This window comes from Bos indicus x Bos taurus, chromosome 5 (genome assembly GCF_003369695.1).
Source record: "Bos indicus x Bos taurus breed Angus x Brahman F1 hybrid chromosome 5, Bos_hybrid_MaternalHap_v2.0, whole genome shotgun sequence".
Classification (NCBI taxonomy): Eukaryota; Metazoa; Chordata; class Mammalia; order Artiodactyla; family Bovidae; genus Bos; species Bos indicus x Bos taurus.
Window position 1 is genome coordinate 11,725,254 of NC_040080.1, and position 22,546 is coordinate 11,747,799.

The 22,546-nt window shown below is 51.5% G+C and overlaps 1 protein-coding gene across 1 annotated transcript in view; it reads left to right on the forward strand.

The window, feature by feature from the left end:
- DCP1B (decapping mRNA 1B) overlaps positions 1 to 20,971 on the forward strand; it is a 42,655-nt gene extending 21,684 nt beyond the window's left edge. The window contains exons 4-9 of the mRNA XM_027540933.1: positions 5,151 to 5,217; positions 7,405 to 7,540; positions 13,948 to 14,076; positions 15,611 to 16,381; positions 18,159 to 18,407; positions 20,753 to 20,971. Of these exons, the coding sequence (XP_027396734.1) occupies positions 5,151 to 5,217; positions 7,405 to 7,540; positions 13,948 to 14,076; positions 15,611 to 16,381; positions 18,159 to 18,407; positions 20,753 to 20,833 (1,433 nt within the window). The 3' untranslated portion in view covers positions 20,834 to 20,971. The remainder of the gene's footprint in view (positions 1 to 5,150; positions 5,218 to 7,404; positions 7,541 to 13,947; positions 14,077 to 15,610; positions 16,382 to 18,158; positions 18,408 to 20,752) is intronic.
- The last annotated feature ends 1,575 nt before the right edge of the window (positions 20,972 to 22,546 follow it).

Below are 22,546 nucleotides of genomic sequence, written 5' to 3' on the forward strand. Positions count from 1 at the left end.
CTGGGATTATTATTCCACTCATTTGAGAAAGACTTACTGAAGGGAATGGGGTTTGAAGGAATTTTAAGATTTTTGGCTTATCCTTAAGTGCCCAGAAGAGGTTTGTGTAATTTACACTCCCTGGTTTCCATGGCTTTTCCCAGTGCAAAGAGAGGACTTAAATGCCTTCTTTCCTGCCTGCTGTCCTATCCTTTTGAGAGAAATTAGTGAGATCACTTTGAAAGGGAATGACAGTGGGGTGGGAGGGGCGGAAGCAGTACCACATCTGACGTCCTATCCTGCTTGCACAGACGTCACCGTCGCAGTTCCAGCTGACCTACTCAGTAACCATATGGAAATATGGCTTGTATTTTAAAGTTGCCCACGTTAGCATGAATATCGCTAAAAGATCACAAACCCCCTTCATGATTTGGAGTTGAAAGATTTTTGAGGCCAAATATGGAACAAATGATGAATGTCTTCAAAGAAGAGATTTATAGAAATAGTTGTTAAAACATAAACTAGATGAGGTAACCCCCAGGGAGGTTGGAGAATAACCTCATGCACCATGCTAATGAGGATCGGAGGTCCCCTAATGCAGGTGCACTCAAGGACATCTGCTTTTCCCTCTGTGACCCTTTCAACCAGCCTCTTCAAATATCAATTTTAGACTTTTCTGCTGGAGAAATTTAAAAAGAAGAAAACAACATCAAATACCATCAGCTTGCTCTCTCTCATGTCTACTGTACCCTCAACATTCAGATGTGAGATCTAATACGTAAATTCTGCTTTGCTCATCTTTCTTGCAGAATTAGAAGGAAAGTAGAAGGCGTAAATAGATGGCATTTTAACGGACAGGTCCCAGCGGTGGTACCTTGCCTGCTGCCTCAAACATTGCTCTTTTCAACCAAGAATTCCCAAAGCATGACATAAACCAGGCTAAGGCAGTTTTTAAGCAGAATTTCACGGCTATACTGTTAAAGGCCTGCATTCATCAACATGAAGAAGACTGAACCCAAAATGTGTTCATGGCGTGGGGAGGCCCATCCTGGGCGTCATTAACTGATTTAGAGTGAATATCAACAGTATCTTCCTAGTCCTCCCCCCATCTTTGGGTCTCTTACCTCCAGGAGAGACATAGGAGCAGCTCAGCTGAGCCTCGTGCACCAGCGTACCCCTGGAGCCCGCCTGGGTTTTGGCGGGGCGGCGGGGCAGCGGCTGGTACCCGGGCGTGGAGTGGGGAAAGAAGGCTCGCAGCATGGTGGGTCTGAGGCCCCAGAGTGCTCAGAGCATCTCCCGCTGACCGCTCAGCACCCCGTGTCCCAGGCTCGAGCTAGGCTGCAGCGACCACTCCCAAGTCTGAGAATGCCAGGACCACACCTTCTCCCTCGGTTCTGTTCAGCTTGTCTTCTTTCCTTCCTGCGGCGCCCACTGCCCACCCCAGGCTGGCCTCGCCCTGCGGCCGCCCGGGAAGAAGGGAAGCGAGATGTGATGGATCTATCAGCCCGTCAGCTTGGCACCTCCCAGCCGGTGACAGGCTCTGGTTTGCGTGGGTCACCACCAGCCCCTGGGACACAGGACAGCGATAGGCCTGCCCAGATGGGAACGCGGGCCCAAGAGGCGGGGGCTCCCGTGGAATGTGGCCCAGGCTGGGAAACTATTTTAAGGAGAAGAAAGTTAGGCCCAGTTCTGTGTGTTATCTCATGCTCTCTCTCGGGAGCGAGGACTTGGTAAATCTGTTTTTCCTCCTCGACTGTTTTAAGTTGTACATTGAAATGGCACATTAACTGGGATGAAAAGAGTCGTTTCAATATGACCCCGTTCTAATCTTAAAGCCATGCTGCTTTAGAGATAAGCGGTCAGTCGGGTCCTCAGGAAACCTCCACGGTGCCCCTCCATCCCTTTAGGCCCAGCCCCCCTCCCTTCCCCCCATCGACGTCTGAAAGATGTTCCCACGGATATCTTCCCGACCGTCTGCATTTCGGGTTTCTCGCAGTAATGACATAAGTCAGACTGCTTTCCCATTTATGTCAATAGTTTGCTTGGCGTCCGATCCTTACGAGAACCTGGTTCCTTTTGTCAAGTGTCACAAGCGTGTGACATCCCCCCAGACGGCAACAGATACATTTCTACTTTCACGTTCTCCTGACGAGACATTCACGGCTGCTCTTCCCCGGCTACTGGGCTTCCACTTCCTTGGTGACGTGTTTTTCTCCGCTGCCACCACTTTCCTCCTTTGGTAGTTCTGGAAAATTCCATCTCCACCGAGAGGAAGTTTTCACTGTAACCAGAGAACAGAGCAAGATCCTGGGTTTGTAACGAGGACTGAAGCCTCCAAAACCCACAACGCCTTCAGGTTTCTTAGTCGCTATGATCTTAGTGTCGGTGGTCCAATCCACTCTCGCTCAGGGGAGCACAGGGCTGTGGGTCGGCCTGCAGGAACCTGTGGGGCAGCTAGCACCGGGGATCAGTGTCCATGGGCCGGGAAGAGCCCGGAGTCAAGTCCCCAGAGGCTCGCTTAATGGTCTTGGGGTGAAGGACTTTCTTTTGGCTGCTGAGGCTCTCAGCGCATAGCCTTCAAACCCTGACTCTTTTTTTTCCAGTGTCCATGTATCAGAGAGCAGTATGTGCGTGTGTTTCAAAGAACGCGCAGTGGTCCGACCAAGAGAAAGCTGGGGGTTTTTTTCCCACTTGCCCCGCCCCTGCACTCACAGATAAGATAGATTCCTGGTGCACGGACCACAAAAATTACCCCCATTTATAGGGGTCAGACTTATAGAGTCCTTTTAAGGATTCTGCTTAACAGCACTAAAACAACACTTCCTGTACCTTTTGATATCTGAATCTTTACTGACAAGAAACAGAAAGACCCACAGGGCCGCTGGTAGGTGAGTCGGGCTGGGACGGGGGCAGTGATTAAAATATCACAAATGTTTTAATGACCGAATAATACCCATATAATTAAATATTTTGGAAGTTTAAATCAAAAAAATTATTTTCTTTTAAAAGTATATTTTGTTGGGTCTCATTGCACTGTCATAACTTAGCAGCTGTTTTTGGTGAAGATTTTTTAAATGTGTGTGTAGTTAATGTGTTGTTGATGTGATTAACATTACCAGATCCTCAACTAGATCTTTATAAACTTATTTTTGACCTGTTTGTGTCATTGTTTAGTCGCTAACTAGTGTCCAACTCTTTTGAGACTCCATGGACTGTAGCCTTCAGGCTCCTCTGTCCATGGGATTCTCCAGGCAAGAATACTGGAGTGGGTCGCCATTTCCTCCTCCAGGAGATCTTCCCCACCCAGGGACTGAATCCAAGTCTCCCACGTCTCTTGCACTGGCAAGTGGATTTTTTACTGCTGAGCCACCTGGGGGGCCTTTAGACCTGTTTAGCCTTTGCTATAAAAATGACGTAGATCGTACATACTAATATATACAACTTACTTGAAAATTAACTGAATCGATAGCAACTGTATTATGCCACATTGTTCATCACTAAATCACTAAGTCGTGGTTATATCTAGTCTTTGAACAGTTGTAAATATTCTGTGCGGACACTTTGGAGTTGCAGATTCATTACTGAATTTTATTTTCCCAGCACTGTATCCTCACTTAAGGCCTCCAAAACTGATCTTTCACTTAATAACACCTTCCCGGGAAAAAGGAGAAGGGAGAGAAGCTTCCAGGCCTAATATGTGTGTCAGGCGTGCAACAGTTACAGAAGATGGAGCATGTGTGTGTGAGTGAGAGCTCTGTGTGAGCGTGTGTATATGAGACTGTGTGTGTGTGGTGAGTGTGTGTGTGTAAACCTGTTTGTGTGAGTGAGAGCTCTGTGTGAGTGTGTATATGAGACTGTGTGGTGAGTGTGTGTGTGTAAACGTGTTTGTATGTGTGAGAGCTCTGTGTGAGCGTGTGTATATGAGACTGTGTGTGTGTGGTGAGTGTGTGTGTGTAAACCTGTTTGTGTGAGTGAGAGCTCTGTGTGAGTGTGTGTATATGAGACTGTGTGGTGAGTGTGTGTGTGTGTGTAAACGTGTTTGTATGTGTGAGAGCTCTGTGTGAGCGTGTGTATATGAGACTGTGTGTGTGTGTGTGTATGTGAACGTGTTTGTGTGAGTGAGAGCTCTGTGTGAGTGTGTATATGAGACTGTATGTGTGGTGAGTGTGTGTGTGTGTAAACGTGTTTGTATGTGTGAGAGCTCTGTGTGAGCGTGTGTATATGAGACTTTGTGTGTGTGTGGTGAGTGTGTGTGTATGTGAATGTGTTTGTGTGCGTGAGAGTTCTCTGTGAGTGTGTGTATATGAGACTGTATGTGTGGTGAGTGTGTGTGTGTGTGTAAACGTGTTTGTATGTGTGAGAGCTCTGTGTGAGCATGTGTATATGAGACTGTGTGTGTGTGTGGTGAGTGTGTGTGTGTAAACCTGTTTGTGTGAGTGAGAGCTCTGTGTGAGTGTGTATATATGAGACTGTATGTGTGGTGAGTGTGTGTGTGTGTGTAAACGTGTTTGTATGTGTGAGAGCTCTGTGTGAGCGTGTGTATATGAGACTGTGTGGTGAGTGTGTGTGTGTGTAAACGTGTTTGTATGTGTGAGAGCTCTTTGTGAGTGTGTGTATATGAGACTGTGTGGTGAGTGTGTGTGTGTGTGTAAACGTGTTTGTGTGAGTGAGAGCTCTGTGTGAATGTGTGTATATGAGACTGTGTGGTGAGTATGTGTGTGTGTAAACGTGTTTGTATGTGTGAGAGCTCTGTGAGCGTGTGTATATGAGACTGTGTGTGTGTGTGGTTGAATGTGTGTGTATGTGAACGTGTTTGTGTGCGTGAGTGAGAGTTCTGTGTGAGCATGTGTATGTGAGAATGTGTGAATGTGTGTGAGTGTGTGAAGACACGTGAGGCAGTGATGCTGCAGAGCTGGAGGTTGGAGAGTTGGGGCTCGTCTTCCGTCTGCTCATCCGGCTAAGCGTTCGGCCCGTGCCTGCTGTGTCCAGGTCCAGGTTGTGTCTGCATACCCTCTCCTTGGGCTTACAAAGCCCCAGCTCGAGGTTTTCAAGCTTCGACTCCAGCGACTAGTTCACTTATTCTACGAGCATGTACTCCCCTCACGGTGGAAAGGGGATCTGTTTCCCCTTCTTGAGGATGCTCATGCACTGGTCCTCTGTGTTTCTTGCAGTGTCCATCTATGGAATTTGGTTTTATGACAAGGAAGAATGCCAAAGAATCGCAGAGCTAATGAAGAAGTAAGTGCTGCGGGATGTGTTCTGCGTTTCTGAGTGTGTGGGACTGCACCGCGGGGTAAACAGAGCCCGTCTCTGACAGCAGCTCCTTCACCATGCTTAGCAACACCTTCACCATTACTCACCAGATGAAAAATAAGCGTAAATGACAATGTCTCACACTTCCACTCGGTAGGATTTATTATGTAGAATAGTCCCCCTCCCTTTTTTTCTGTGCATGTGATCTGTAATATCAGTTTTTCTGGGTGGCAGTTTTCCTTAATACCATCCTCATTTGTAAATTAGCAGTTTTTTCCTCTGAAAAGCTATTGGTATATCTCTGAGGAGAATGTTCAGAGTCTTTCTGAAAGGCTGCCCCATCTCCTCTTGGGTCCCCATGCCCTCCTGCCCCAAGGACTCCCCTCCATCTGCCTGTGGATCTTGAACCTCCTTCCCGTGTGAGTGAGGGCTTTGCTCAGTCTTTGTTTTCAATATCTTTGGAAATATCTGAGCTAACACTAGTTTAGTGATCAGCAGATGGACTCTCTCTCTTTCGTGTTCCTAGTCTCTTTTCTATTAATCTTTCAAGGCCTTGTTGACTGGTGCCAGTAGGCATGAGACTGGGGGGTACTTACATGACTGTCTCCTGGTCCCACTCTTGCTCCCCTGATGACCTGAAAGGAAGCCCAGGTCAGCACACTGTCCCCCTGGGGATCTGTCAACCCTCTGAGGTTCTTGAGCCCCAGGGCCGCTCATGGGAAGGGAGTTATTTCCCTGCATTCCTGTGGCTGGTTCAGAGCTTGGAAGCGAGTGAGCTTCCTGCATGCCATGACCCTGGGCCGGGACTGGGCTCAGCCATACATGGAATCCAGCTGCCTCCCACACAGGCTCAAACGAGCAGCTCCATCTGCTAGAGAACCAACCATTTGTCAGTTTTAAATCCTGGGTCAATGAAATGGCCACAGTAGCAGGGAAACATATACATTACCATCTGTGAAATAGATAGCCAGTGGGAATTTGCTCTCTGGCTCAGGGAGCTCAACCCAGTGCTCTGTGACAACCTAGGGGTGGAAGATGGGAGGGAGGCTCAAGAGGGAGGGGCTATATGCAAACCTGTGGCTGATTCTTGTTGATGTATGGCTAAAAAGTGGTCGTAAAATATGGGCTGTGGGGAGCACTTTTTTATAGATAAGACTGATTTCTGAAAAGCCGAGCTGGTGAGAGCTAATTTTAGGTAAGCAGCTCAGGCTGCAGATGGTGATTAAGTGTGTTCAAACTGGTATTTACCACCGTAACAGCTAGTTCCTAGAACATTCCTGTGATTGTAAACTGCGGCAGATAATAATAGCAGGGCTTCATATAGATTAAAAGGCGCCGTGTCTCCCAGCCAGGAGGCGATGTGAAGACACTCAGGTTCTGTGGTGATTCTTCAGCAGCTGGGGCAGGACCTGCTTGGTGTCGAGCAATTAGCCAAGCACAATGCATGTGGACTCTCCACCCATCCTCAGAGCTGAGCCTCAGCGAACCTGCAGCTTTCTTTCCCCGCAAACTTCATGGCAGCAATGGGGAAGCATGAGCCACGGTCAGAGCCCTCCCACGGGAGGGAGACGCGCCCCCCTACCAGCAGGGAAGAGGCCTGGCCTCCCCTCTGCAAGGTGTTAAGGAGGACAGAGGCGCTTCCCAGTGCTGTGTTTTCACACCCCCTCTTCTGCGGTGGGACCTTCGCTGTGCTTCTAAACCATCCGGGACACGGGCTGGGCTCAGCTGCGCTTCGACTCCCAGGCACTTTGGAAGAAGGGGGAGACTGGATCTGCCGTGTTGGGAACCTAGTCTCCAGGTTGAGAACCCTGAATTGGGTTCTTCAGCAGTTCAGGGGTCCCTCCTAATGCTCACAATGAGGAGTCACAGATTTTTTCTGAGAAAGACCCAATAGTGAATACTTTCGGGGCCACCTGGCCTCCGTCCCAGCCCCTCAACCCTGCCCTGGCTGGGTGACAGCTGCCATGGGACACCAGGCAGGGTGGAAGCCATGCCCCTCCAGATGCAGTCCTGTGGTCAGTGAACTTGGGACCTTGACTCCCATGTTTCTCCCATCACTTCCAGTGATCTTTTTTCTAACACGATCGTAACAAGATAAAAACAACTGGGTGAGGACTTGCTGGCTGTGTTGAGCTGTCTTTTCTGGTATGGATCTCGTCTTTGTTTTTGTAGCCTCACTCAGTACGAACAGCTGAAAGCCCACCACGGAATGGGAGCCGGGGCCTCGCCCGTGAGCCTCGGCTCAGGAGAGGGCAAGGAAGCCGACATCTTGCGGATGCTGACCAAGGCCAAAGACGAGTACACGAAGGTGAGTCCCGTCCCCACCATGACGCACTCAGATTCCAGGTGGGGACCTGCCCGTTAAGGCAGACTTGGTCCCCTTCCTTCCGCCAAACAGAAGCCTATGAGTAATACCATCTTTGTTGACTTTTAGTAGACTGAAGACTGTTTGCTTTTAAGTGGATTAAAACGTAGCCCCAGGGGCTTCCCTGGTGGCTCCATGTTAACGAATCCACCTGCCAATGCAAGAGATGCAGGTTCGATCCCTGGGTTGAGAAGATCCCCTGGAAGAGGAAATGGAGCCCTCTCTAGTGTTCTTGTTTGGAGAATCCCACAGTGGGCTATGGTCTGTAGGATCACAAAGAGTTGAACATGACTTAGCAACTGAGAAACAACAATAAAACACATCATGTGTGTAGTGTCCATCGCCCAGCTGAGAGATCAGTAACAGAAGATGCTCGTCCTCCTGCCATCACCAGCCAGATAGTGTCCAGAAGCACCTGCACAGCCACACTGGCCTTGCTCCATACCCTTCTCGCCTCTCACTGCCCAGCGTGTGACACCTGGGCCCCTCTGGGGCACCCACCATGTGACCAGGGCGACCCAGCCTCGCCGCCCCTGGGGGAGCCCCCTCCTCCTCTACTCATCCATCAGCAGGGGACATCTTTGAAGGCTCAGTTCATGTGTTCTCGGTCCCTCGTATGGCTTCTGACCCACCCACCAGGGGTACCTGCCCCAAGAGCCCCCAGGTTGGGCGAGTCTGCTCACGTCTGTGTCATCCACTCTTCCAATACACAGAGCGTGGGCCTCAGAAGCGGCCCGGGCCCGGGTATGGGAAGGTGGGCATGGAAACACTGCCCTTCCTCGGGAGTCTTGCTATGAGAGCATGTGACCACAAGTCTTCAGGAGGACAGAGTGCTGGATGTCGGGCACATACCAGGAGAACAGCACGGCTCTGACTGAGTCGTACACCAACTGACCGCTGAGGCCTCTGCAACTCCAAACCTCTTAAATGTGTGATAATCCCAGAAAGTGAGAGAGGAAATACTTGGAGCTGGAGGAAGATGATATTGATAAAGCGAAACCTGGCAACACTACAAATGCCTTTTTACATGAAGTTAATAGAGTAATTTGAAAAACTTGTTTTGGACAATATTTTATGTTTTCTCCCTGAAGAAGCAAATGCCTATCAATCTGCTGTGAAGTAGCAGCACCGTGACCTTGAGCTTCTTCCTCCATTAGACTTAGTTGGAGGGCAGGTGAGCTTGGTTCAGTGGCCGGGCCAGGGGGGGTCAAGGGCTGTGGGGCTTCATGCCGAGTCTTTAGAAGTGGCCTATTTTGAAGAACGTGTGCACACGTATAACTGAACCACTTTTATGAACACCTAAAGCTAATATAATTTTGCAGGTCAACTATACTGCAATAAGAAAAATAAAATAATCAGTGGGCTATTCTGTATTTAAGACTGTTTTGTGGTTTAAGGCAAGAAGGAAGATTTGTCCTCTGGATATACCTCTGACTTAGCTATGAAATTAAAGAAGTATTGTCTTTTGATGTTCAATGAGAAGATTTAGTGGAGAAAGGGAGATCAGTGGAGAAGTAACTCCAGAAAGAATGAAGAGAGCCAAAGCAAAAACAGCATCCAGTTGTGGATGTGACTGGTGATGGAACCAAGGTCCGATGCTGTAAAGAGCAATACTGCACAGGAACCTGGAATGTTAGGTCCATGAATCAAGGCAAATTGGAAGTGGTCAAACAGGAGATGGCAAGAGTGAACGTCGACATTCTAGGAATCAGCAAACTAAAATGGACTGGAATGGGTGAATTTAACTCAGATGACCATTATATCTACTAGTGTGGGCAAGAATCCCTTAGAAGAAATGGAGTGGCCATCATGGTCAACAAAAGAGTCCGAAATGCAGTACTTGGATGCAATCTCAAAAACAATAGAATGATCTCTGTTCGTTTCCAAGGCAAGCCATTCAAGGTCATAGCAACCCAAGTCTATGCCCTGACCAGTAATACTGAAGAAGCTGAAGTTGAACAATTCTATGAAGACCTACAAGACCTTCTAGAACTAACACCCCAAAAAGATGTCCTTTTCATTATAGGGGACTGGAATGCAAAAGCGGAAAGTCAAGAGATACCTGGAGTAACAGGCAAATCTGGCTTTGGAGCACAAAACGAAGCAGATCAAAGGCTAACAGAGTTTTGCCAAGAGAACGCATTAGTCATAGCAAACACCATCTTTCAACAACACAAAAGACTCTACACATGGACATCATTAGATGATCAATACTGAAATCAAATTGATTATATTCTTTGCAGCCAAAGATGGAGAAGCTCTATACAGTCAGCAAAAACAAGACCGGGAGCTGAATGTGGCTCAGATCATGAACTCCTTATTGCCAAATTCAGATATAAATTGAAGAAAGTAGGGAAGTCCACTAGACCATTCAGGTATGACCTAAATCAAATCTCTTACAATTACACAGTAGAAGAGACAAATAGATTCAAGAGATTAGATCTGATAGACAGTGTGCCTAAAGAACTATGGACGGAGGTTCGTGACATTGTACAAGAGGCAGTGATCAAGACCCAAGAAAAAGAAATGCAAAAAGGCAAAATGGTTGTCTGAGGAGGTCTTACAAATAGCTGAGAAAAGAAGAGAAGCTAAAGGCAAAGGAGAAAAGGAAAGATGTACCCGTTTGAATGCAGAGTTCCAAAGAATAGCAAGGAGAGATAAGAAAGCCTTCCTCAGTGATCAATGCAAAGAAATAGAGGAAAATAGTAGAATGGGAAAGACTACAGATGTCTTCAATAAAATTAGAGATGCCAAGGGAACATTTCATGCAAAGATAGGCACAATAAAGGACAGAAATGGTATAGACCTAAGAGAAGCAAAAGATATTAAGAAGAGGTGGCAAAAATATACAGAAGAACTATACAAAAAAGATTTTCATGACCCAGATAATCACAATGGTGTGATCACTTACCTAGAGGCAGACATCCTGGAGTGCAAAGTGAAGTGGGCCTTAGGAAGCATCACTATGAACCAAGCTAGTGGAGGTGATGGAATTCTAGTTGAGCTATTTCAAATCCTAAAAGATGATACTGTGAAAGTGCTACATTCAATATGCCAGCAAATTTGAAAAACTCAGCAGTGGTCACAGGACTGGGAAAGGTCAGTTTTCATTCCAATCCCAAAGAAACGGAATGCCAAAAAATGTTCAAACCACCACACAACTGCACTCATCTCACACGCTAGCAAAGTAATGCTCAAAATTCTCCAAGCCAGGCTTCAGAATACGTGAACCATGAATGTCCAGATGTTCAAGCTGGATTTAGAAAAGACAGAGGAACCAGAAATCAAGTTGCCAGCATCTGCTGGATCATCAAAAAAGCAAGAAAGTTCCAGGAAAACATCTGCTTTATTGACTATGCCAAAGCCTTTGACTGCGGGGATCACAGCAAACTGTGGAAAATTCTTAAAGGGATGGGAACACCAGACCACCTGACCTGCCTCCTGAGAAATCTATATGCAGGTCAAGAAGCAACAGTTAGAACTGGACATAGAATAACAGACTGGTTCAAAATCGGGAAAGGAGTACATCAAGGCTGTATATTGTCACCCTGCTTATTTAACTTATATGCAGAGTACATCATGTGAAATGCTGGGCTGGATGAAGCACAAGCTGGAATCAAAGATTGCTGGGAGAAATATCAATAACCTCAGATATGTAGATGACACAACCCTTACGGCAGAAAGTGAAGAACTAAAGAGCCTCTTGATGAAAGTGAAAGAGGAGAGTGAAAAAGTTGGCTTAAAACTCAACATTCAGAAAACTAAGATCACGGCATCCAGTCCCATCACTTCATGGCAAATAGATGGGGAAACAATGCAAATAGTGAGAGACTTTATTTTTCTGGGCTCCAAAATCACTGCAGATAGTGGCTGCAGCCATGAAATTAAAAGACACTTGCTCCTTGGAAGAAAAGCTATGACCAACCTAGACAGCATATTAAAAAGCAGAGATATTACTTTGCCAACAAAGGTCCGTCTAGTCAAAGCTATGGTTTTTCCAGTAGTCATGTATGGATATGAGAGTTGTACTATAAAGAAAGCTGAGTGCCAAAGAATGGATGCTTTTGAACTGTGATGTTGGAGAAGACTCTTGAGAGTCTCTTGGACTGCAAGGAGATCCAACCAGTCCATCCTAAAGGAAATCAGTCCTGAATATTCATTGGAAGGACTGATGCTGAAGCTGAAACTCCAGTACTCTGGCCACCTGATGCGAAGAACTGACTCATTGGAAAAGACCCTGATGCTTGGAAAGATGAAAGTCTGGAGGAGAAGGGGACGACAGAGGATGAAATGGTTGGATGGCATCACCAACTCTATGGACATGAATTTGAGTAAGCTCCAGGAGTTGGTGATGGACAGGGAAGCCTGGCGTGCTACAGACCGTGGGGTTGGAAAGAGTCAGATACTACTGAGCAACTGAACTGAACTGAGAAAATTTTAAAGTAGAAGAAAGAAAATGAAATTACCCATAACCCTACCACCCAACAATGTCTGCCTTTAGCACTTCAAGTATATTTTCCCCCAGGCTTCCCTGCCTCGTGGATACTTGTGTCTGTGTGATAAACAGACTCATGTGATGTAGCTGTTAAAGCCTCGGTTTCTCTGCAAAGAATCCGTTATACACTTTTGCCGATTCTGTGTGTTTTTCCAAGTAGGGAAGGGCATAGAAGCTTTGGGTAGGGAGAGTTGTAGAAGCTTCAACCTCTGGATAATGAGCTGCAAGCCGTGGAAGTCAGTCTTGTTCTGAGCACTTTTTACATGAAAGTGAAGCTTCATTGGTAGATGGCCTGTGGTGGTGACTCAGGAAGCAGCTGCTGGCCGCTTCCCCTGGGGGGTGCTGTCCACGGCCCACCTCAGCATGTGCAGAGTAAAGCAGTTGGCAACCCAGGGACCCTGAGTGCAGACGGGAGCACTCGCAGAAGTGAGCCGAGCTCCACCGTCTTCGGCACAGCCAGCAGGCTGTCAAGCCTTTTCACGCCAGCATTCTATCAGTGACTCTATCAGGGACCACACTCTGGTCTCATGTTGCTGATCCACATCTCAGAAGCCAGGCCAGTGGTCCTGTGGCCATAACTCACCTGAGAATTGGAAATAACTTTTTATGACTCAGAAAGTGTGCCATTTAATAATACTAGTGCCAGATATGCAAATGGTGGACGGAATTCTTGGCTGAAAAAAGTCCTTTGCGCAGTGAACTTTCTAAACCGAAGCAAGCACAGTGGTGATCAGCCCCAGCCCCGACATCCTCAGATAGAAAGTGCAGCCAACAGCCGTGAAGCTTATGGAAATGCTCAGGGTCCGGGGTGGGGGGCTGTTGCGGGTGGGGGGGAAGGTTGTATTCATGGCCACTCCACACTGGGGACAGAGAAGTGTGTCCTGGCCCAAGGGCACAAGTGTGCCATTGAAACGAATGACGCCACCAAGCCCACCTTGCAGAAGACCACGCTTTACGGTTTTATTTGCTGTTTCAGCAAGGGAGATGCGGACAACGCTGCCGTACCCTCCCGGCTATGAATCCCAGCGTGTGAGCAATTGCACGGTTGATTAGATTAATGGGCGGTGATGACTCGGGATCTGAAATGACGAGGCTTGTTTCTCATCTCTTTCTCTGTGAAATTCTAATTTGTAGTGAGCGGTTCAGAACACTCGGATTTGAATTATTCTGTTTATGCAAAAATCACTCATTAAATAAGGATGATGTTAGTAATTTTTAAAATCAGTGGTTTGAGTCAGCTTTACCCGTTGGTTTATAGACCAAAGCGGGTCAGTCGCTCTGAGGATGCAGCTCTCCAGTCTTAAGTCAGCTGCCAACTGGGCTCGGAGCCCTCCCCTGACCCAGACGAGGCACCCGGGGAGCCTTTGTACTGCTGATTACCGTGGGAGAGCCGGAGACTTTGTTAAAGCTGCTGCTTCTCAGGCAGACCCGCAGACTGTCACACCTCCGGGCGTCTCGGGGCCTCTGGATCCTGCAGGCCGATGGAGCACTGCTGAACTGTGCCGCTGAGACACACTCAGTGAATTTGGTTTAGACTCAAACACAGCTTGGGCTTCCCAGGTAGCCCTAGTGGTAGAGGACCCACCTACCAATGCAGGAGGTGTGAGAGACCTCGGCTTCGATCCCTGGCTCAGGAAGATCCCCTGGAATAGTAAATGGCTACCCACTCCAGTATTCTTGCCTGGAAAATTCCATGAACAGAGGAGCCTGGCAGGCTACCATCCGTGGTGTCGCCAAGAGCCAGATACAGCTTAGCAACTGAGCACACAGATACGATAAAGAGCATGAAGGTGCGTTCTTCTTAAGAGATTAAGTTTCTTTTACACCAAAAATAAGGTTCTTTTTTCTATTTCAGTGTAAAACCTGCTCCGAGCCCAAACAGATCAGCAGCTCGTCGGCTATCCACGACAACCCCAACCTCATCAAGCCAATTCCAGTGAAACCCAGTGGGAGCCGGCAGCAGCGGGGCCCTCGGCCCGGCCAGGTGCACGGTCCTTGCTCTCCACCCGGTCCCGGTGATTCCTGAGGGACTTTGGCCCTGAGGCTGGTCAGGGGCGAGGGGGTGGAGGGCTGTGCTGTGGAGGTGCCCTAGAGTTGATCCAGGAAAGAGAGATTTCAAAGTGGAGGTTTTGTCATTATGTATAATTTGCTCTTCCTACAAAGGATTACTCTTTTGATATTTGGCATTTCCCTTACTCTGTGAACTTGACTCCTTAGAGGTTAATGTGTTCCAAAAGACAGCAGCCTAATACCACGTTGGAGCCGACGAGACTATTACCCGTTGGGCCGTATCCTTCTGAGGTCGGCCACTGACAAGAGATGCAGCCCTTCCCTTGGTGCCCAGTCCGGGGCCATGTGCCCTGTGTGGGTGGGACTCCTGGTCTAAGGACTGGTGTCAAGTCCCCCTTTAGAGCCCATGACCCGTCACTGTATTTGCCTCTAAGATACAAACATGAAACATGACATCAGTTTTTGTATGAGTATATATATTTCTCAGAATACCCCAGCATCAGCAAAAGGGCTAATCTGTAAGTTCCATCACTGAGTGTGGGTATAACCAGTACCTATGGTTATTCCTCATCAAAAAAATTTTTTTAAAGGGAATTGTTGGTTTAAATCAACTTTAAAGATGAACATGGAGCCAAAAGACATAAAGACTGGCTCATGCAAGTCTTGCATTGAATTTTTTTTTAAGTCTTTTCTAATTATCTTTTAGTTTTTATTATAAGTTTGCTTTTCGTGGAAATTGTTTACAAGAGAAACTGGAATATGTGTCTTTAGGCTACACGCGTGTTCTCCTAGCCCAACCGCAGGGAGCAGCAGCCGCAAGAGGCACCAGGGCACAGGCAGGAAGGAAGAAGGCCTGTCGCCAGCCATGGTTGGCATTTACGCCTCTGACAGGCTGTTAGAGCTACTGCTGTGTATTCGGATCAAGTTAGAGAGAGTGATGACTTACAACTCTCCAGCCCTTGATTTCTATCATTCTGTGGAAAACTATCAGGAATTCTGAAACCCTTGTGTTTCTGTGTTTGCTCGGTGTCTCCAGGTACTTTGCAGGGGGAGGTGTGCTTCCTGTTGAGGCGACGGTCCTCCATCTGCCAGTGTCTGTGATTTTGCACACGGTCGTCCCCAGGCCCAGCAAGCGTCTCCTGACTGCTCATCAGTCAGCGGATAGTGAGGGACTTCCACGGTGGTCCAACCTTTAGGGCTCCAGGCTTCCGATTGCAAGGGGCCTGAGTTCCATCCCTGGTTAGGGAACTGGATCCACATGTGGCTCGGCCCCCCCCAAAAAAATTCAACAAATACTGAAATATGACAGCTGTCTTGGGATGGGAGGGAGAAGCCTGTGACAAAATTTGATGTTAGAAAGGCAGTCCCAGATGTGTACACTTTATAATCATTAGGCTTTTCTATCCTCTAATCGACCCCTTGTAAATAAAAACCATTGGGTGGGTAAGTTAGGTTTCATTCCCCCCATCACACATGGACATGCTCTCAGACGTGTGTGTTTGTTCCAGACCTCAGACCCGGAACCCCAGCACCTGTCCTTGACGGCACTCTTCGGGAAGCAGGACAAAGCCCCGTGTCAGGAGGCCACAGGGCCTCCCCAGACCCTCCCCCTGCAGCAGCAGCAGCCAGAGAAGTTCCCAATGCGGCAGGGGGTTGTCCGATCCCTATCCTATGAGGAGCCCCGGAGACCCTCGCCCCCTGTCGACAAGCAGCTCTGCCCTGCCATTCAAAAGCTCATGGTCAGGAGCATGGACCTACAGCCGCTGGCAGAGCTGCCTGAGAGCCGGCCCTGCACAGACGCCCTCAGGGCGGCCTGCGCTGGGCCCGCCCAGACAGGGTCTCCCCGCAGCCGCGCACTCGCAGCCCCTGGGACTCAGAAACTCCTCCAGGTGCAGAGCATACCCGGGGCTGAGAACAGGTGTGAGCCCGGGGCGCCAGCACCTGCCAGCTCGGCCACCACCCCCGTGTCCCTGGCCCAGCCCACCCGTCTCAGCAGTGCCCTCCCGCCCCAGACTCCAGGGCCCCGGGCCCTCCCCAGACCAGCACCCCCCGGCCCCGGCCCCGGCCATCAGCCGGTGACTGGGCCGGGCGAGGTCTCCCCACGGGAGCTGCTGCGGAGGCTCCAGGCGGTACAGCAGGAACAGCAGCTGCCAGCGCCCGGCCGCCCAGCCCTGGCAGCCAAGTTCCCCACAGCCACCCCGAGCACCCGAGCGCGGAACCCCCTGGAGCCCTGGAGGGACCTGCCCCCCAGCACTGAGCAGCCAGCTCCCCTCCTTCAGGTAAGTGTCCTCCTGCCGGGGAGCACTGGACGGGGTCCATGCAGAACACCGCGTCTACCTCCACCTCCTGCCAGGAAGGGGTCTGCTCTCTGCGCAGCGTCTGGGAGGCTCCTTTCAAACATGCTTCATTCCTAGAGAGAAGACTTCTTGTTTCCACATGTGACATGGATACGAGAAAACCCCAGGTCGTTGTGGTTGGAAACTTAGGGTCTGAAATTGTTCCAGGGTGTCAGACCTCTGGTCCCCGCTGGATATGTCGCCCACAGTAAACTGCTGTGTATTCACGGTGCAGTGCGCGCCTTCAGGCACTGGCTGCGGGCCAGGGCCCTCTGCACGCGCTGCGTGGAGGTGAGCTGGGCGCCTGTCCCTGTGGGTGCCGCAGCCTGTGGGCTCTTGAGGTCAGCAGAAAAGCGGGTCACCGACCCTGGAAGGCACAGCCTCCTGCCCATCTCTGCAGGGATAGCTTACTGAGGGTCAGGAGAAGGCAGAAGCTGCCCCTGCCCCAACGACATGCACACTGACTGCCAGAAAGGAAACGTCATTCTTAGAAGTGCTCTGTCCTCCGGGGACGCTGGTTCTCTGTGGTCACTAATAACTCGGGACGGTGACAAAACTGAAAGCTTGTCCGTTTCTTCACTGCCCATGTGCAGGCAGCATCTGGAGATCTGAGGGACTTTTTTCCGTTTGGGTTGGTACAGATCATTGACAGCGCCTCAGGGTTCAAGTTGGGGAAGTTCTTCCTGTGTATTATGTGTCCTCCTTGGTCCTTCTGTCCTGTTTGGGCAAGCGGCTTCCAGCGGGGCCCCAGAGTCGTTCACTTTTAGGAACCAAGGCCGCAGGCGTGGAGCACAGTCTTCGTGTTTGTCAGACTGGGTCAAAGTGCTCATGCGGGCCGTTGATGGTGAGACAGTGGCTGCTCCCCACCTGCATCCTCGCCCCGGCGCGACCTGCCCCCCTTCCCTGCTTGTCCCTGAGGATTCAGACCAGGCACTAGGAAGCTGGAGTTAATGGTTGGCGGTCACCCGCACGGGCACGTCCCCCTTCCCTGCTCACAGGCCACAGAGCCAGTGCTCTACGAGCTGCCCATGGAGGCACCTCTGCTTCAAACGATGACTGGGGACAGTTACACAAACCACCCGCCCCCTCTGCCTGCTTTCTGCCCAGGACGGTGCCTAGAGGGTGACTGAGGTCACAGCAGCTCCCGAGGGGCCAGGAGACTCTATTGAAAACTTGGTTTTAGATCTGGTAGGCAAGAAAGGCAGACTGACCCGCCCAGACAGACAGGTCACTTGCAGGGCCTGCAGGAATAGTCCCCAGGGCGCTGTCCCCCCAGGCCCGAATGCAGAGAATCAGGAGGTGGGGGGGTGAGGATGTGACTCTGTGACCCTGCCCGTCCTGCCCACGCCAGGCGAGGAACGGGGCGGCTCCCTCACAGCAGGAAGATGGGCCCCAGCAGGCAGGGGCATGGATGGCGAGCCCCAAGGGAAAGGCCAGGTCCTAGATGCGGTCAAGTGGTAACCGGAAGCGGGGAAGTGAGGTGCTACTCAGAGGACGAGCCTTCATGCTGAGGGGCCAGTGGGTATGACAGCAGACGCCAGGCCCATGGCACCGGGGTGGGGTGGGGGCAGTGCAGGTGCAGCTGGCCTCCTGTGGGCGGCCCTGACGCTGGAGCTGTGGGCGGTTAGCCTTGGAGCCTGCCGTGTCCCCCTCACTGTCCTCGCCCTCCACATGCGCCAGCCGCCCGCACCTGCCCACCTGCCTCCGTCTCCCCGGCCAGGTCCTCTCACCCCAGCGCATCCCGGCCGCCGCGACCCCACCTCCACTCATGTCGCCCCTGGTGTTCGCGCAGCCCAGCTGGGCCCCGCCGCAAGAGAGGAGCCGTGCACCCTTGCCCCCAGGAAACCAGGACCCCGCTGCCACTCCCACCGGCCTCCTCCTGCCCCTGCGGACGCCTGAGCCCCCGGGGACCCCTGGCAGCGCCCTGAGCAAGCTGCAGCTCCAGGAGGCCCTGCTGCACCTCATCCAGGTAGGCGGGCACCGCCTCCTCCTCGGCCTCACCAGAGACCCTTAGGGCACCCTGCCCACTTCCTGCCCCTTAGACCCTTGGGGTGCCCTGCCCACTTCCTGCTCCCCAAGAACCAGAGGGTGATGCAGCAGCTCAGCGCTTCCGGGTGGATGAGTCCACTCCTCAGGGTGCTGTCCTTGGAGAAGGGACTCAGTCCTCCAGGGCAGGAAAGGAAGAGGCAGGCACCAATCCCGCAGCCACTGGGAGAGTCCTTGGCCTGGGGGCGTTGGGAACCAGCAGGAGTTGGAGAGAGGCTGCCCTGAGCCCCGGGGAGGGGGCAGCGGGGACCGGAGGAGCGGCTGTGGCAGCCCAGGCGTGTTTTACAGAGATCTTGAAGCCTGCGGTGAGGATGGGGTGGGATGACCTCCTGTGCCCGCTCGTCCCTGTGAAATAACGAGAACAAGGACATTAGCACAGAGCTGTGCCGGGCTGGGTTTCCAAGACCAGGAGACCGAGGCCAAGGGACAGGCCTGAGGGCACCCTCCAGCGAAGAGCAGAGCGGGGGCCGCAGCCTCACCGTCCAGCGCCTCTGCCCACCCCACGGGCCCGCCACGAGGCGGCTGGGCGGCCCAGACAGAGCACAGCCCAGGACTCGGGGCAGGCCCTGAAAAGAGCAGACGTTTGCCAGTAGACCCAGACAGCTCAGCTCTCGTGCCCAGGGGTCTTTTGGGTAAATAGTCTCTTTGGGTAAAAGGATTTTCGTGTTATTTTGCTTGAGTGTCAGGTGACCTTGAGAGAGTGGCCAGCACTTCTGTGCTCTGTGCTGCTGCTGCTGCTAAGTCGCTTCAGTCGTGTCCGACTCTGTGCGACCCCATAGACGGCAGGCTTCCCTGTCCCTGGGATTCTCCAGGCAAGAACACTGGAGTGGGTTGCCATTTCCTTCTCCAATGCATGAAAGTGAAAAGTGAAAGTGAAGTTGCTCAGTCATGTCCAACTGTAGCGACCCCATGGACTGCAGCCTACCAGGCTCCTCCGTCTATGGGATTCTCCAGGCAAAAGTACTGGAGTGGGGTGCCATTGCCTTCTCTGTCTGTGCTCTGTAGTCCGGCTCAAAAGTTTGAAGGTAACACATTTTAGAGAGGAGGGGAAGGGGTCAGGAAGCAAGTGTGCATGAAGGCGGAGTAGACAGGAGTTGCCCACACCTCCCTGATTCCCAGCAAGGGGAGCCCCCTCTTTTTCCAGAGGCTGGTCGTTGTAAGTTCATGAAGACTTGGGGACGACATCTGTACACTTCTGTGAGCAATAGACAAAAACCCCTTAAATGTGAATTGACAGGTACTTATTCCATCTAATAACCCTGTCCACAGTTCTCTGTGCAGGGGCTGAGACACTGCGGGGCTGCAGCGGCCCCTCCCCCGGGCCTCACTAGTTAGATTTCACACGTCTGTCACCTGCACTGGCCACTCCCCCGTGAGCCCCTGGGAGTGAGCAGGCGTGTGAGCCATGGGTGGATCACCAGAGCGCCACGGAGCTGGGCAGGAGGGAGTCTCCAGCTTCAGAAACAGAAAACCTCCATGGGTCCCTCGGCCCCTGGAGCAGCAGCAGAGCCCCCGGTCTCATCGCTGCCCACCAGCCAGGGCCAGAGCCCTCCTCAGCTAACGGGGCCAGGGCAGGGCTCTGGCTCTGGCTTCACCAAGCACGTTGCCATGAAGTCTTAACTTTGGCCCACAGCAAAGGCTGGCCTCCGCGGTGGCTCAGTAGTAAAGAACCCGCCTGCCAATGCAGGAGACCCAGGTTTGATCCCAGGGTCAGGAAGATCCCAAGGAGAAGTAAGTGGCAACCCACTGCAGGATTCTTGCCTGGGAAATCCCATGGACAGAGGAGCCTGGTGGGCTACAGCCCATGAGGTCGTAAAGCATCTAAACAGCAACAACCACCGCTTGTGGGTGACTTGGGGGACCTTTCAGAGCCACCAGTGATCTCGCAGCCAGGCGGGCAGGATCGAGTGGGTTCTGTCCTCCCCGAGCAGCCTCCAGAGGCCCGGTGTCTCTGCAGGCAGCAGACTGACCAGGCCTCTCTCGAGCCGGCCTCACTCCATGCATCCCCAAGGCTGGTGCCCCACGCTGCAGGCCACGAGCACCTGCTGCTTCCCCAGCTGACCGCTGAGGACTGATACCTGACTCATACCCCCCCACCTCCACGGCCTGGCCTGCAGCCCCCCTGTTCACACAGACCAGACACTGTGAGCACACAGGTGGGGAGGAACAGCTTAGGATCCGGGTGCCGGCCCAGCCCCAAGACAGACTAAGCCTCTGCTTCCTGCAGCCGAGTCTCACCCCCTCAGGGCTTCTGATTCTGTTTTCCAGAACGACGACAACTTCTTAAATATCATCTACGAGGCTTATCTCTTCAGCTTGACACAAGCAGCCGTGAAGAAGACTCTGTGAAAGCAAGACATTTCAAAACCCATGTCCGAAGCCCTCCAGTCCAAGGCTCTTTCTTGTCAAATGTTTCCCTAAATGTTTCTGCCTTTTTAAAAAGAAAAAGGATGTATAATATGAAATAAAATGTTTCAGACTTTTTCAGTCACGCGTCTTTTTTCACTCCACCCTTCAGGGTACCGGGTGCCAAGGATTGCACGCGTGGGAAAAGCCCTTTGCTCACATCACATCACAGCAAATGCCGTGCTTCAGCGGTGTTTGCTTCTTACCCATCCTCAACCATTTCTGAAGAGTATTCTGCCCGTGGAAAGGGCCCTTCCCTTCCGGGAACGTGGTTGCTTTTTCATCAGCTGCTGCAGTTATTTCGGGACCTCAGAGAACATGCCAACCGCCAGGTGGCAGTGTAGGCCCACAACCACCGAGGCGCCCCACCGGCCTCGCCAGTGACAAGGGGAGCGATTTTCCAGACAAAGTCAACCTGTTTGTCAACATCCACGGGCACCGATCGCTGAGCCCTTGATGGGAAATGCTTGCTGAAAGTATTCACCGCTGGTTTCTATGGGGCTTGTCCCAGGACTCCACACACGTCCCAGGCTTCCAGCAACACAGTATCTTTCCAGCCCCTTCACCAGAAGCCGGCCTCTGCTCCCAGGGCAACATTTTGTAATCTTCAGCAAATAGAGCTGAGAAGAAGGTCACAGATCTTGAAGCCAGTTCTCAGCCTCTGCAGGGAAGCCGTGGCTCAGACGGGCTTGTGTTCACAGAGCCAAGGGGCTCGCCCTCGGAAGGAGGCAGGAGGGCTCTTTCCAGCCCTCCAGGTTGACCTAGTCCCTGCCGAGCATCGGAGATGAAGTGAGCTTTGCATTTCTACAGCCCTGTTCTCGGACCATAAAAAGATCTCCAGATGCCCACACGGGAGCCAGGCCTCACTCTCCTTTTAGGGTCAGAAAAGAGGCGGGGGAGGTAGGTTTCCTCACAGCTTCTGCCGCCTGGACATGGACCGGGAGCGCAGACCTGGGGCAGGCGCGTGGCCAGGCTGGGTCTGAGGGCGCCTCCTCACCTGCCACCCAGGGAGGGAGCTAAAGTTGCCGGGCCCCTCAAGTACAGCGAGTCCAGGGCCCTGCTGTCACCCCCGAGTCAGGGAAGGACAGGTCCTTCTGCGTCTCCAACACTCACATCTGACGCGACGACAGACCCTCGGCACTTGAAGCTCGTCGCTGCCTGTGCAGGATCTCTGTGTTCTTACGGGGCAGGAGGGCAGGGGGAGACACGCGGACCTGCTGCCCCCACACCGAGAACTACTCCCCTCGGCCCCACACCCCCCATACTCAACCTGCAGCAAAATCAACCTTCTCCCCAACTGCAGTCCGACCTCTAAAACAGGCCTGCATATCCTTGATCAGTGTTCAGGGTCGCTTCTCCAGCTGGGGGAAATGAAAGCCACCGAAAAAATTTCCCAATATACTTGTGGCAGCAAATGGCTGATTTCTGAAATAAGCATTTTTTTTACTTGATTTGGATAAATAAAATAGCCCAGTCAGAGCACCGACAGTGCAAAGATAGCTGAGAGGACGCTCCCCCCCACCCCCTCGCAGTGTGATTGGAAGGACGCCCCCTCCCGGCATGGTCCGACCGTCACCACAGGCTTCACTGGGCCTTTCTAGGTCAGCACTGCGGTGATCGGGTTTGAAAATGAATTCTCCATTCTTTCCTGGAATG